The sequence below is a fragment of the Odocoileus virginianus genome, chromosome 24 (assembly GCF_023699985.2).
Source record: "Odocoileus virginianus isolate 20LAN1187 ecotype Illinois chromosome 24, Ovbor_1.2, whole genome shotgun sequence".
Lineage (NCBI taxonomy): Eukaryota > Metazoa > Chordata > Mammalia > Artiodactyla > Cervidae > Odocoileus > Odocoileus virginianus.
The window spans coordinates 4,136,122-4,152,983 of record NC_069697.1 but is presented as its reverse complement, the minus strand read 5'-3'; the positions used below and the strand labels follow the sequence as shown (position 1 = coordinate 4,152,983).

General features: G+C 37.1%; 1 protein-coding gene across 1 annotated transcript in view; it reads left to right on the top strand.

Annotated features, from left to right (window-relative positions):
* CAPS2 (calcyphosine 2) overlaps positions 1–16,862 on the top strand; it is a 46,549-nt gene that overhangs the window by 1,325 nt on the left and 28,362 nt on the right. Inside the window, 4 exon segments of the mRNA XM_070454221.1 lie at positions 2,040–2,089; positions 3,695–3,740; positions 8,754–8,924; positions 14,769–14,891. Coding sequence (XP_070310322.1) covers positions 2,040–2,089; positions 3,695–3,740; positions 8,754–8,924; positions 14,769–14,891 — 390 coding nt within the window.

The window sequence follows — 16,862 nt, the reverse complement described above, 5'->3', positions numbered from 1 at the left end:
TAGATATGGAAGAACTGAGGCTCCAAGAGATTAAGTGACTCGTCAGGATTTTGAACTTCAGTTCTGACTTCAGTATCTGTGCTCTTTCCTCTGTGTTCAGCCATCTCCCTTATATACATGAGTGACAGCTTTGGGGTTTTTATGGTTCACAATATTATGGGCTAAGTCTGAACTATTTGATAATTTTAATTAAAGCAGCCCTTCTCGGGAGAGGCTATATAGGTGTAAGTTCAGAGGAGATATGGCAAATCTCTGTACATTTTATACAGTTTTACTGTGAACCTAAAACTCTTCTAAAAAATAAAATTCATTAAAAAATGAGTTGCATAAAAAAATGTGAGATACAAAAATATCCAACTTTTAAAATAAAGAGCCAGGGAATAAATATTTTTGGCTTTATGGGCTGTACAGTCTCTCAACTTTGCAGTTTTTTTGAGAACACATAGGTAATTTGTAAATAAATGAACATGGCTGTGTGCCAGTGAAACCTTTAGCATAAAAACAAAGCTGAGTCTAGATTGCTGATCTCTTGCCTAGGGATTTGTAAACTATAATTTATCTTTATTCTGGATTGCCTAGCACAATTTTATTATAACTAGACAGGAAAGATAACTGCCATTCTGAAATATTTATCCCTATGGCCTCATTATTAGATAAACCTATTTAGCAGATTTTAATAAGTCTGTTAAAACATTTTCTGGGGAATAATAATGATCATGATGACGATGAAAACTACAGCTGTATTCTATTTAGATCCCCTGTCCACAGAGAATCCCATGGAAAAAGGAGTCTGGCAGGCTACAGTCCATGGTGTTGCAAAGACGCAGAAACAACTGAACAACTAACACTCACTTTTCACTCTTTCATATATATGAAATTATATTTTAAATTTATTATTAGTTAAACAGAATCAATATATACAATTGTTTCTATTTTGTCATTATATATTAAATATATATACATCCATTTAGATGATCATCTTGTGACTTTATGTTCCTGCATTTTAACTATTTATTGGGACAGTACTTAAAACAATGCCATATTAAGGTTGATACTGAGCTGAATTTTTCTTTGGGTTTCTCATAGTCCGAGTGATGAAGCCCAGTCTTGAATATAATTTCTGTACTTGCTGTCAATATAAAAATGACCCATTAGATAATATTTCACAAGTAAGCTGTAAGTGCTTATAAATAAATAATTTCCTGCTTTTATTAACTTTAGCTTTCCCTAAGATTCCAACATAGTTCTTATTCCATGGTGACTAAGCTCACTGTAATTTTCATGTCTTTGCCTATGAGACATTTTAGTTTTTTTTTAAATTTATTTATTTTTAAATGAAGGATAATTACTTTACAGAATTTCGTTGTTTTCTGTCAAACCTCAACATGAATCAGCCATAGGTATCCATATATCCCCTCCCTTTGAACCCATTTTTTAGCAATAAAATCAAATATTTACAAACATATGCCTGTATATATTTGTCATTTCTTGCTTAACTCCTATCCTGTCTTCCCATTTCCTTTGGGATAAAGTCCAGGCCCCTTAGTCTGCATTACAGTTTAACAGCTCTGTCCACTACCTCCTCACACCGTGGATTACAGTCTTTCCCGCCAGCTCTGGCCTGTGGGCCTGTGCAGGACAAGTTGCTCCTCCTGGCTGGAGCAGTTTTCTCCCTTCTCTCTGCGTCTGGCTAACTAACTCCTACCAACCTTCAGAGCTCCATTTAAAGTTTCCTTTTTTATTTTTGAAAAAAGCTACCTCAATTCCCTAGACTAGGTTGGGTACACATGCTCTGTGCAGCTCTGTCTCAGCATGTATTTTCCACATTGTCTGAATGAATGTCTTCCCGAGCAGAGTCCGATGCTGGTTATTATCCTATCTCTGCATATCAAGCACAGTGGGATGGGGCTTCCAAAATATTTCTTATGTAAGCTTACTGAGAAAAATTATAATTAGTCTTGTTGCATTGGCACATTGGTTATCTTTTAAAGTATAAATAAATGACACATGCATACTGATTCTAATTTTTTTAATTAAAGCAAAGATGGACCTCCAAATCACATGCTATGGAGGATCCTTGCCTACCTGTGTAAGTTACATTTCTTCACATTTGAGCCGTTTAATGGGTAAATATGTAAGTATACATTGACAAGCAAAAAAATAAAGAAAAATTATATATATAGCTATGATTATGAACTACAGAAAAGTTTATATACATGTTGATGCCCTGAAAATTATTACGTCCAAACTAAAGTATTTCTTGTGATAGGATGGTAGGACTAAGGCTAATAGTTCTCTTGTTGTTTAATTTTCTTTAGTATTATTTTTATATTTTCCTGAAAAAGTTAAAATATTGTTTTATTTAGAAAATTCAGCCAAGAGTATTTATTAAAAAATTCATATAAAATATTGCACTTTTATTGGCATAGTCAAAATGATTTAATGGGAGGTTATCTGTTCTTTAATCTTATCTTGAGGAATATGATAATTTTATCAGTCTTATTAAAGTGATTTAATTTTGGACTGGAATACATTAATTGTTATATATTTTAAATTTTTGCTTTTCAAAATTTGGAAGGATATGATTTTTATATTCTTTCAAATATTGGGTTGGCCAGAATGTTCATCTGGGTTTTTCTGTAACATCTTATGAAAAAATCCAAATGAACTTTTTGGTCAATCCAATATATTGGACTACAGGGCTTCTTAGAAAATAGAAATTAAAAACTAACATATTAATTTGAACTATATAAAAATGACATTTTTATAGATTAACAATGGGCAAATATCAGCAATTTCACGTGGTCCACAAAACAGATACCTGTTTGCTCATCCAGACAAAGAACAGAGCTAGGTATAAATGCTAGATACAATATTGAGTGTGTGATGCCAGTCAGTTGTTTGCTGGAAAATGTCTAACAACTGGTTTTCTAGACATGTACTATAAGTTCATCATATACTTTACTTGCTAATTTTAAATAAAGTTAAGTATATTTTAAGTTGATTATATATTTTATGTGACAATATCAATCAGGGTGAATATTGGTTGATATTTTCATCTATTTTAGAGTGACATGAGTGATTTCTTTGCCGAATCAAGTAATAGTTTTGAATAGCAGAATAATACTTCCTCAGTTTTTTATTATTCACCATGTGACAGTTACAGGTAATACTTTTTAATATGCACTACTAACATTCTTTCCACCACATTTATCAGCCTTAGAAATCAACAAAATAATATACCAAGGCCTGCTTCATAACATCTGCCCATTTCTGTGTAAATAATCGCACTGTGGCTAATTTCAGTCTATCATTGAACACAGAGTTGGAAAGAGATGCCACCCATGTATTACCATTCAGATATGATAGCTATAAATAACCTCTATAAAGCAAGAAATAGTGAAGTATGGTAAAGCTATTAAGAAGTGATGGGTTTTGAATATTTATTACCTTTGTTTTTCATATAATTGATGCAATTATAAGTTTACATAATTTTGTTATTAATAATTCTGTGTTAACAACCTGTGCAAAATATTACTGAACATTTAACAAAAGCCTCTCACAGCTGGTAAGAGCCAGCACACCATTGGCTACAGTTTACCTGTTTATATAGTAAGATACAGCATATATGACTTGCAACTATTAAAGATTCATTTAAAAAAAAAATTATGGGATACATAACTATTTCTTTCAGGGTCCCACAACTTGATCTGGGAAGCCTTGTTGACTCTGATGATGAGGTAATTTTTACTTGGTATTTCATATTATAAATATTTGAACAGAGTGTTATAGGTAGCATATCACTAGTGTCATTTAATCTCAGTTTTTAGGATGATTTACCGTATAGGCCACTTAGTACAGCACATGCTCATTTTAACCCAACAAATTCCTCTTTTGCTTTTGCTTGGGTAACACCATGTCACACACCGTACACCAGCATCACCTATATGACCTGGTTCGTATTCACTTCTTACTCCCAGCTTTCTGAAGTACAGAGTGCACTTGTCACTCTATTTAATCCATAAATTTCATTATGTTCAGTCTATGTTTAGTTTAGTTTAAATATCAGTTCAGCACAGTCGCTCAGTCGTGTCTGACTCTTTGTGACCCCATGAATCGCAGCATGCCAGGCCTCCCTGTCCATCACCAACTCCCGGAGTCCACCCAAACTCATGCCTATGGAGTCAGTGATGCCATCCAGCCATCTCATCCTCTGTTGCCCCTTCTCCTCCTGCCCCCAACCCCTCTCAGCATCAGCGTCTTTTCCAATGAGTCAATTCTTCACATGAGGTGGCCAAAGTATTGAAGTTTCAACTTCAGCATCGGTCCTTCCAATGAACACCCAGGACTGATCTCCTTTAGGATGGACTGGTTGGATCTCCTTGCAGTCCAAGGGACTCTCAAGAGTCTTCTCCAACACCACAGTTCAAAGCATCAGTTCTTTGGCACTCAGCTTTCTTTATAGTCCAACTCTCACATCCACACATGACCACTGGAAAAACCATAGCCTTGACCAGACGGACCTTTGTTGGCAAAGTAACGTTTCTGCTTTTTAATATCCTGTCTAGGTTGGCCATAACTTTCTTTCCAAGGAGTAAGTGTCTTTTAATTTATGGCTGCAGTCACCATCTGGAGTGATTTTGGAGCCCACCAAAATAAAGTCTGACATTGTTTCCACTGTGTCCCCATCTATTTCCCATGAGGTGATGGGACCAGATGTGATGATCTTAGTTTTTAATGTTGAGCTTTAAGCCAACTTTTTTACTCTCTTCTTTCACTTTCATCAAGAGGCTCTTTAGTTCTTCTTCACTTTCTTCCATAAAGGTGGTGTCAACGGCATATCTGAGGATATTGATATTTCTCCCAGCAATCTTGATTCCAGCTTGTGCTTCTTCCAGCCCAGCGTTTCTCATGATGTACTCTGCATATAAGTTAAATAAGCAGGGTGACAATATACAGCCTTGACGTACTCCTTTTCCCATTTGGAACCAGTCTGTTGTTCCATGTCCAGTTCTGACTTTTGCGCCTGACCTGCATACAGGTTTCTCAAGAGACAGGACAGGTTAGTTTATTGTGATCCACACAGTCAAAGGCTTTGGCATAGTCAATACAGCAGAAACAGATGTTTTTCTGGAACTCTCCTGCTTGTTCAATGATCCAGCGGATATTGGCAATTTGATCTCTGGTTCCTCTGCCTTTTCTAAAACCAGCTTGCACATCTGGAAGTTCATGATTCACATATTGCTGAAGCCTGGTTTGGAGAATTTTGAGCTTACTTTCCTAGCCTGTAAGATGAGTGCAATTGTGTGGTAGTTTGAGCAATCTTTGTGATTGCCTTTCTTAGGGATTGGAATGAAAATTGAACTTTTCCAGTCCTATGGCCACTGCTGAGTTTTCCAAATTTGCTGACATATTGAGTGCAGCACTTTCACAGCATCACCTTTCAGGATTTGAAATAGCTCAACTGGAATTCCATCACCTCCACTAGCTTTGTTCATAGTGATGCTTTCTAAGGCCCACTTGACTTCACATTCCAGGATGTCCGGCTCTAGGTGAGTAATCACACCATTGTGATTATCTGGGTCGTGAAGATCTTTTTTGTACAGTTCCTCTCTGTATTCTTGCCACCTCTTCTTAATATCTTCTGCTTCTGTTAGGTCCATACATTTTTCTGTCCTTTATCGAACCCATCTTTGCATGAAATGTTCCCTTGGTATCTCTAATTTTCTTGAAGAGATCTCTAGTCTTTCCCATTATGTCGTTTTCCTCTATTTCTTTGCATTGATGGCTGAGGAAGGCTTCCTTATCTCTCCGTGGTATTCTTTGGAACTCTGCATTCAAATGGGAATATCTTTCCTTTTCTCCTTTGCTTTTCACTTCTCTTCTTTTCACAGCTATTTGTAAGGCCTCCTCAGACGACCATTTTGCCTTTTTGCATTTCTTTTCCATGAGGATGGTCTTGATCTCTGTCTCCTGTACAATGTCACAAACCTCCGTCCATAGTTCATCAGGCTGTCTGTCTATCAGATCTAGTCCCTTAAATATATTTCTCACTGCCACTGTATAGTCACAAGGGATTTGATTTAGGTCATACCTGAATGGTCTAGTGGCTTTCCCTACTTTCTTCAGTTTAAGTCTGAATTTGGCAATAAGGAGTTCATGATCTGAGCCACAGTCAGCTCCCGGTCTTGTTTTTGCTGACTGTATAGAGCTGCTCCATCTTTGGCTGCAAAGAATATAATCAATCTGATCAGTGTTGACCATCTGGTGATGTCCATGTGTGGAGTCTTCTCTTGTTTTGTTGGAAGAGGGTGTTTGCTATGACCCATGCATTCTCTTGGCAAAACTCAATTAGCCTTTGCCCTGCTTCATTCCATACTCCAAGGCCAAATTTGCCTGCTACTCCAGGTGTTTCTTGACTTCCTACTTTTGCATTCCAGTCCCCTATAATGAAAAGGACATCCTTTTGGGGTGTTAGTTCTAAAAGGTCTTGTAGGTCTTCATAGAACCGTTCAACTTCAGCTTCTTCAGCGTTACTGGTTGGGGCATAGGCTTGGATTACTTTGATATCGAATGATTTGCCTTGGAAACGAACAGAGAGCGTTCTGTCGTTTTTGAGATTGCATCCAAGTACTGCATTTCAGACCCTTTTGTTGACTATGATGGCTACTCCATTTCTTCTAAGGGATTCCTGCCCAAAGTAGTAGACATAATGGCCATCTGAGTTAAATTCACCCATTCCAGTCCATTTTAGTTCCTTGGTTCCTAGAATGTCGACATTCACTCTTGCCATCTCCGGTTTGACCACTTCCAATTTACCTTGATTCATGGACCTAACATTCCAGGTTCCTATGCAATATTGCTCTTTACAGCTTCGGACCTTGCTTCTATCACCAGTCACATCCACAGCTGGGTATTGTTTTTGCTTTGGCTCCATCCCTTCATTCTTTCTGGAGTTATTTCTCCACTGATCTCCAGTAGCATATTGGGCACCTACCGACCTGGGGAGTTCCTCTTTCAGTGTCCTATCACTTTGCCTTTTCATACTGTCCATGGGTTCTCAAGGTAAGAATACTGAAGTGGTTTGCCATTCCCTTCTCCAGTGTCCACATTCTGTCAGACCTCTCCACCATGACCCGACCGTCTTGGGTGACCCCACACGGCATGGCTTAGTTTCATTGAGTCAGACAAGGCTGTGGTCCTGTGATCAGATTGGCTAGTTTTCTGTGATTATGGTCTTAGTGTGTCTGCCCTCTGATGCCTTCTCGCAACACCTACTGTCTTACTTGGGTTTCTTGTACCTTGGATGTGGGGTATCTCTTCACGGCTGCTCCAGCAAAGCGCAGCCACTGCTCCTTACCTTGGACGAGGGGTATCTTCTCACGGCCACCCCTCCTGACCTTGAACGTGGAGTAGAGCTAGTTTAAATATAGTTAGTGTATATGAGGATTTCCCTGGTGGCTCAGACGGTAACGAATCTGCCTGCAATGCAGGAGACCTGTGTTCGATCCCTGAGTGGGGAAGATCCCATGGGGAAGGGAATGGCTACCCATTCCAGTATTCTTGCCTGGAGGATTCATGGACAGAGGAGCCTGGCAGTCTACAGTCCACGTGGTCCAAGGAGTCAGACACCACTGAGTGACTAACACACACACAGAGTGTATATTAGTATCTCAGACAGTACTGTTGATGAATTTTACTTTGTTTTACATTTTTGCCTCACATAAGAATGGCATTTTTAAAATGTCCTAGAAAATTGGTAAACTATAGGTTTATACTACCGGCAGAAAATTAGATCGGATGTGGCTAGGTTAAAAATATAAAACTCGTCTCTTTAAACTTGTATGTCTCTTGACATACTTTAGGCTATGAGGATACTATGAAGAAGTAAGTACTTATTGCAAACTGTCTCCTTGGGACATATTTATACTTCAAACAATATTAAGTGATTTATTTCATGTCATGAGCACAAGTTCTGACTAGTAGTCAGAACCAGTGGGCTTACTTTTCTGTATTTGTCATCTTTTTCCATTCGTGATCTCCTCCATCTTGTTTTGGTTAGATTACATGAATAGTACCTTAATCGGTATCATGTTACAGTTTTCACCCAAAGCCTTGTCTCATTCTTCTCCTGTGGGTGTAGACTTGGATACAAAATGTTTCAAATGTTGTACTGGCTTTATGCTCCTGTTGGAGTTGCTGTCCCTCTATGGGACAGTGTATATTTACTGACTATTCTTTGTAGGTTTCTCTTATCACCTGGCTGTGTTACCTGTCATTCCATGGACATGTGGAAGGGAGCCAGATAACACCATAAGATAGAATATTTCAATATTCTAGAAATGGCAACCAGAGCTTCTCAATATTAGTGACCTCCAATTCCAAAGACTATTCTGGCAAACTTTTGGCAATGGAGGTTTTCCGAGGCAGGAGTAAAATAAGCTATCTAAAACTCGTAAGAAGAGAGAAAAGTCATTCTTTCTTCTCTCTGTTTTAGAACCAGAATTGATCTCCAGCTGTGAAACAAGATACAGGCTTAATGGTATTTGAGGCCAGTGCCCACTCAAGCATGCTGCACCAGCTAAATGTTTTAAATATTACCTCTCTTTAGAAAATAGATCATAGTGATGTTTCTTAAGCATAAATGCTAAAGTAAATGGTAAACTTGTTTAATGTTAATAAGGAAAATTAATAGTAATTTTGAATTTTTTAATGATGGATAGCATACTTTTTCTTTTTACTTCTTGGAGCAGGACATAATACCTGAAAATTTGCTAGCACCAACAGACAAATATAAAGTAAAACATCAGCAATACAAAATTGAAATGAAAGGGGGATACAAACAACACAGTCAGAGAAATGCAGAAAAGGCAAAGTCAAGTATCACACATCAACAGTCTCCAAGAAACAAGACAGATGACAAGGTAATGTACAAGGCTTTACAAAACTGTAATGGAATTTAAAGAAAACAGTATATGTATGATAGAAGCATCTTTCTGCCTGATATATCCTGTTGTTAGTCATAATAAAGTGTAATAGCTAACACTTACTTCTGTGTACCAGGGACTCTCTTTAACTATTTTACTTACATTAACTAGTTTATTCTTCACAACAACTTAAATGGGTTATTTTCAGATGGGAAAAATTTAGTCATATGACCTAATCGTCTTTTCTCTGTAGTTTTTCACTTGCCTTGGGTTGGAAATAAGACAGTATTACGTATCTGTTTCTGACGAAACTGTTTTGAACTCCATTGTTCTCACTTTAAAGAGTAAACTTTAAAGTTGAAAAGTGGTTTCAGACTTTAAAGTGACCCTGTTTTATTTTGAAACTGTCATCACTCCATGATTGTTTTCTAGCTGAGTTTGGGAGATACTTTTAACATCATGAATTGCTGAAGCTGTTATATTTTAATTTAATCTTAATTAGATATAAACTCACCATTCATGAATATAAGAGCAAATTAAACATAATAAATTCAATGACATTTCACAAGCATATAAAAAAGATGAACCTTGAATTTTAGAAAGGTTTGAAAGCATAGTTTATGACACTACTGATCATAAAGAAAGAGCACTTAGATACAATTCTTCATTCAGTTAACTTTTAATAAGAATAATGTGTTTTCAGGGAAGTTTAATAGTTGTATTTACTTAGCATTTACTGTTGAGTAAAAAGATTAAGTTGTAAAATCTTTCTAAAATTCAAGTTTAACCTTTCTGGTATGCTTGTGAAAAGCCATTAAATTTATTATGTTTACTTTGCTCTTGTATTCATGAATGGTGAGTTTATACCTAAATAAGTTGTAAGTAGATGTGGCATATCAGCTTTATTTTTTCTAATCCATGTAGAGACTATCTGGAACTCACTAAAACCCATGGTATTTAGCTAAAAGAGTAACAAAAGTTATGGGATTATTTGGTCATTTTTATTTTAAAACTAATTTTCCAGATTCAAACAGATGTACATAAATATAGTATTCTAGTGTCTGTAATAGCAGATAGGATAATTTCATAACTGTTTAGCACCTGGGTGTGTATCTACCATGTGATATTTAGATCATTGTAATAATCTTGGGAAAACAGAATGAAAGTTTCTATAAGTGCATACTTTCCTTTTCATAGCAAAACAATTCAAATAGTTTTAAAGTAAAACCTTGATACCCTTGAACACAAGTTCAAATGAGGATGCTTGTTTACTTTTGGTTTAAGAGAAGATACATATTGTTTGCAAATCTTACCATATGAATGAATAAGGGTTTTATAAATAGCAGCCAGCATTTCCATATTTTCTTTTGGAGAATATCTTGTTTTACTTTTTTAACCTACATATTAGAAGTTTAATATGTTTTTGGTAGTCTCACAAAAATATCCCTGGTTTCTATATATTCTATATATAATAATCTTGTACTTACGGAGTTTGAGCAACTTATCTGATGTCATTTTAAAAGTACACTCTTATTAGAACCAAAACTGCTGTATAAATTTGCTGTTACTAAATCCTATTATAATTACATGAATTACCACTGGGATATTAATCTCTAGAAACAAAAAGATCCCTGATATCTGAAACATAGCCCCTTTTTAAAGCAGGGAGTCACATGCAAATTGATTCTCTTTGCTGATAAAGAAAAGCTAAAGTTAGATGTATTCAGAATCCAAGACAATAACTAGAGGCTATAGCTACTAACTAAATAGGCTGATACATCAATCAATTGATAATATCAAACAGTAAAATAGTTCCACTCTGCTTGATTCTAAAGGCAAATTTCCTGTTTTGAGCTTTCCTTCCATTTAGTAGAAAAGGTGATGAATCTCACTGTCAAATTGTTTTATCATGTAAAATGTAAATTTATCTGTATTTGTGTGGGTGGGTATATATATTTTTAAAGTAATGAAATACCTTTAAATTAAACACTGAAAATCAAACTTCAATTTTATAGGAAATAATATTAATTACCAAATTAATATTATTTAATTGTACTTATGTTCAGTTCTGTTAAGGTCAGTTCAGTCACTCAGTTGTGTCCAACTCTTTGCGACACCAAGAACCGCAGCACACCAGGCCTCCCTATCCATCACCAACTCCCAGAGTCTACCCAAACTCATGTCCATTGAGTCGGTGATGCCATCCAACCATCTCATCTTCTGTCGTCTCCCTCTCCTCCTGCCCTCAATCGTTCCCAGCATCAGGGTCTTTTCAAATAAGTCAGCTCTTCACATGAGGTGGCCAAAGTATTGGAGTTTCAGCTTCAGCATCAGTCCTTCCAATGAACACCCAGGACTGATCTCCTCTAGGATGGACTGGTTGGATCTCCTTGCAGTCCAAGGGACTCTCAAGAGTCTTCTTCCAACACCACAGTTCAAAAGCATCACTTCTTCTGCACTCAGCTTTCTTTATAGTCCAACTCTCATGTCCATACATGACCACTGGAAAAACCATAGCCTTGATGAGACGGACCTTTGTTGGCAAAGTAATGTTTCTGCTTTTTAGTATGCTGTCTAGATTGGTCATAACTTTCCTTCCAAGAAGTTAGCATCTTTTAATTTCATGGCTGCAGTCACCATCTGCAGTGATTTGGGAGCCCACCAAAATAAAGTCAGCCACTGTTTCCACTGTCTCCCCATCTATTTCCCATGAGGTGATGGGACCAGATGCCATGATCTTAGTTTTCTGAATGTTAAACTTTAAGCCAACTTTTTCACTCTCCTCTTTCACTTTCATCAAGAGGCTCTTTAGTTCTTCTTCACTGTCTGCCATAAGAGTGGTGTCATCTGCATATCTGAGGTTATAGATATTTCTCCTGGCAATCTTGATTCTAGCTTGTGCTTCTTCCAGCCCAGCATTTCTCATGATGTACTCTGCATATAAGTTAAATAGGCTGGGTGGCAATATACAGCCTTGATGTACTCCTTTTCCTATTTGGAACCAGTCTGTTGTTCCATGTCCAGTTCTAACTGTTGCTTCCTGACCTGCATACAGGTTTCTCAAGAGGCAGGTCAGGTGGTCTGGTATTCCTATCTCTTTCAGAATTTTCCACAGTTTATTGTGATCCACACAGTCAAAGGCTTTGGCATAGTCAATAAAGCATAAATAGATGTTTTTCTGAAACTCTCTTGCTTTTTCAATGATCCAGTGGGTTTTGGCAATTTGATCTCTGGTTCCTCTGCCTTTTCTAAAACCAGCTTGAACATCTGGAAGTTCATGGTTCACGAATTGCTGAAGCCTGGCTTGGAGAATTTTGCGCATTACTTTACTAGCATGTGATCATTCCAAATATAACTTTTTTCACTAACTCTATAAAAAGACAAAAAACCTACCAACTCATTCATTGTTTATTCTTTCAAAAATAGTTATCTAATGTTTCATGATATGCAAGGTACCTTTCCAGGCACTGGTGATAAGTCAGTGACTAGAACAGACAAATGTTCCTTCTCTTGCAGGAAAAAAAAAAAATAAACGAATGAATGAATCAGTTGGGTAGCCATTCCCTTCTGCAGAGGATCTTCCTGATCCAGAGATGAAATCGGGATTTCCTGCATTGCAGGCAGATTCTTTATCATCTGAGCCACCAGGAAGTCCTCTAATATGACAGATGATGATAAATGCTATGAGTAGAAGGAAACTTGGAAAGCCAAGGTTGGGGTTGTAGTTTGTAAGGGATCATCAGAGAAGATCTTTACCTTAAGGTAGCATTTTAGGGCACATTCAAAAGGGGTACTAGGCAAGCCAGTTAGAAGAAACTCTCAGTGTCATGAAGTAGGAGTGGGCCTGGAGTATTTAAGAAATATTAAGAGCAGTGTGATGAGAGAGAAGAGCAAGGGAGAGGTGGGAGGAGATTTTTTCAGTGAATTAAAGGGTAGCAGAGGCTGGGAGGCAGATCAGAGAGGTCTTGTAGACCACTTCAAGGCTTTGCCTTCTATTCCATTTTGTTGAGAATGGGTTTTGCCGCAGAGGCTATCCCAATAATCCAGGCAAGAGATAAGGATGCCTGCTTGGACCCAGGTGGTTGTGGCAGATTTGGATAAGATGTGGTCACAACGAGAAGTTCGATTCTAGACAGTTTCTGAAGGTAAGGCTCAGAATATTTGGTGATGGATTGGCTTTAGGCTTGAGAGAAAGGAAAGATGAAAGATGGCTCTAAGGCTTTTTGAGCTGAGCAGTTCAAAGGGTGTATTTTTCATTAACTGGAGTGGGGGATATCATAGTGAAGTCTGATTTGGGGAGGTTAAGTCTGGGATGCCAAGTGGAAAAGCCACTGTTTCCCTTGGGTAAAAGACTGAAAACAAGTTGAAATAAAATAAGATGCCTTTGAAAGTTTCCTCCAACCTATACGTAATGCAGAACCTGGCTTATACTGAAACATGTCTATTAATTTAATCTTTCTTAAATTTACCTTATATAATGTTAAACATCTTTCTGGTGAAGTGTCAAATCACTATTTAGGAAAAACAGATATTAGTGGGTAAATAAATAAAATTATAAAGTATCCTCATAAATTTATTTCTCAATAGTACACACTTAAGATTTATTATTCATTCATTGGATACATATACAGTGCTCACTACATGTGGTCCTGCTCTGGCACCAGGGATCCTGCAATGAAAAGACAGACAAGGTTCCTACCCTCGTGGAACTTACAACAGGAGAGGCAGGCAATAAATCATAAACAAATGTATAATAAAGTTTCATGTAGCAATCAAAGGTCATGGAGACAGCGAAGATTATGAAGATGAAATGTGACCTTTCAAGGAAAATCTAAAGTAAGAACAAGCCCTGGGGAGATATACTTGTAATCTATTACATTGGAGCATTATTTTTTGTTACGCTCATATAAACACATCTAATATTCAGAGAAAAATTTAGCATTTATCTCATTAGAATCCTTGTTAAAAGTTCAGAAATAGCAGACATAAAACCAATGAATCACCAAAGCAGTCATTAGTAAAAGTTTTGTGTACACACCAAAAGGTCAGTTCGTGAGCCGAAAGTACTCAGACTAAACATGGAAAGAGACCCAGGGAGCTATTGTTGTAAAGCAGTTTACATAGTGAGGAGGCAGTAACTGTTTATGCTCCACCGTGATTGGTTATAATACAAGAATTTTCTTAAATGATAAGGGATTAGTTAGTGGTTACTTCATATCAGTTTGGGGGAACAGTTTAAGTTTCACTTATGATTTCTAGACAAACAAGCAGGAAGTAACCCTGGTCAAGTTAGTCTCACCTGTCTTGTAAAATAAGCTAAATTAAGCTTTGCTTGTATGACTAAACTGGTATTGTCTGCTCAGGGAATTTTGAAGGCTGGTTTCTGTTTGTGTTGGATTTTAACAGTCCCAAAGGATACACCCATATATTAGTATCACTTTACTTGTGAACTTAGCTTTGTAAAGGAATGACATGCCCATATTTATTAACTTTACAAAGACTCAATTGGACAACTATAGTTATAATAGTTGCTATTTTTTATGTAATGCTTATCATATGTCAGGTACTTCTGATATGTGTTGGCCAGGTATCACCTCATTTAATCATTTTTTTTGAGTACAAAAGAGTTACTAATATTAATTGCCATTTTAGTTATGAGTAAACCGAGGCACAGAGATGTCATATAGCTAGAAAGTGGGAGAGCTGGATTCAATAGGCGTTCTGATTATCAGAGCCTATACTCTTAATCTGATGTATCCAGTCATTGCTTTAGTCTTTATGTTATTAAAAAGAAATATTCTAAGCATGCACATGAGGGTTCACTTATTGCCTCACATCTAGTGTGTACAAGGTGCAGAAGCCATCCCAGATGATCTGACAACTTTGGACAGGAAAGCCCTCCTACAGCAGGGTTATGCAGACAACCCTCACATCCTCCAACGGAGCACAGGAAAATCTGATGCTGTAAGTTATTGGTACTTTTACTGATTTGATAAACTGTTAAGATAATGTGCCCTCTGAAATTTTATAGCCTTAAATTTGAATAAATGATTCCAACAGTTGAAGTTGGACTGAGGTGAATAGTCATTAATATGCCAGGTTCAGTCCTCACTCTTACCATGGATTGACGTTTGGTATGTTTACTGCGGAAAAGTCATCTTGAATCCTTGGAAGTTTGTCAAAATTTAGTTTACACTGTTCAGACTGTTAACTGACCACGATGACAATGGGCTAATCTGGTATTACTCCTTTCCCCACAAAGAAGTAGCTGGATAATCTTTTTGTTTTGAAAATCATAAGCTAATAAAACTAAAGGGCAGGGGTAAAGTAATTTTTCTTTAGGAAAAGGGAAACAAAGCTCTAGGCTCAATGTTAACTTTAAATTATATCTTTTACAAAAACAATGAGATTTCTTAGACTGGTTACTGTACAAATAGATAATTGTAGCATTTCTATAATGTCCAGGCATATGCAGACCAAGCTGCTTGGAGTTGGAGGCCACTGGCTCCCTAGACACTCCCAGGTGATTAATACCTCAGGTACACCTGTAATTGATTGATGGGCTATCAGTGTGTGTTGGTTTAAAATTGAGAACATTCTGCTTTAGATGGCCTAAATAATAATAAAGCAACGTGGATTTAGCTACATACATTATCACTGAGTGGATATTCAAAATAGATTTTATTTGGATAACAATCATCCTGAATCAATACATTCTGAACTGACAGCAAGATGTAATCAATCTCTGGGTCAGGTGGACTGATTTTCTGCAGATGTCCCAAGTTGGTAATTTGTTTGTTTATTAAAAATCACATGTACATTAATTTGTATGCCTATTATTATATAGATGTTTATACCTAATAGAACAAGGAGTATTACCAGGATTGTAAAAAAATTTACAAATGTTCCTTGTAGGGCAAAGTTGTGTCCCAGATAAGGCATACTTTGGTATATTTCTAAAGTATACTCTTTGGGGGCTTACCTGGTGGCTCAGACGGTACAGAATCTACCTGCAATGCAGGAGTCTCTGGTTTGATCCTTGGGTTGGGAAGATCCCCTAAAAAGGTGACGGCAACCTACTCCAGTTTCTTGACTGGAGAATTGCATGGATGCAGGAGACTGGCAGGCTATAGTTCACAGTGTCACAGAGTCAGACATGACTGAGCAACTTTCATTTTTCACTAAAGTTATACTTGAATGGATGTTATTAAATACCTAAGGCCTTTTGGCTACTGCTGTTAGTATAATCCAGAGCCATCTAGGTGTTTGTGGATTTCTTTTCCCATTGAATTACTTTCTTGTGGCATCACATCTAAATTCACCGTCAAGCACATTTTACTCTATTGTGGTACACCCCTGTATCACTATTTTAAAGCAAATGTTTTACATGAGTAAATCTTGAATGCATCTGAAATTAGCATCAATTTACTTTTTAAATGTAGGTGGAAACTTTTCAACTTAGTGTTTAACTAAATGAACAACAGAAGCAGTGAACCTATGGTTTTTATATCCATCTCTTCCACTTTGTCATTTTTCAGTTGCATTTGTGTGATTTCTGCTTCTAATCTGCCTTCTGTTTACACAGCTCTCTAAATCAATGTGTCTGAGGGTGGTTCTAGCCTTTCCTCCAAAGTATAAGCCACCATAAATGTCAACACCCACGGTGCATGTTCTCCGGGGACTCTATACTCGTCAATGTCACCTCTCTCGCTTGCTTCTGTGTTTTACAACCATTTTCTGACTGATATGGAAATCACTGATGATTTCTACCAAAATTTAACGTATTCAGTTCAGTTCAGTTCGCTCAGTCGAGTCCGACTCTTTGTGACCCCATGAATTGCAGCATGACAGGCCTCCCTGTCCATCACAAACTCCCGGAGTTTACCCAAACTCATGTCCATCGAGTTGGTGATGCCATCCAGCCATCTCATCCTC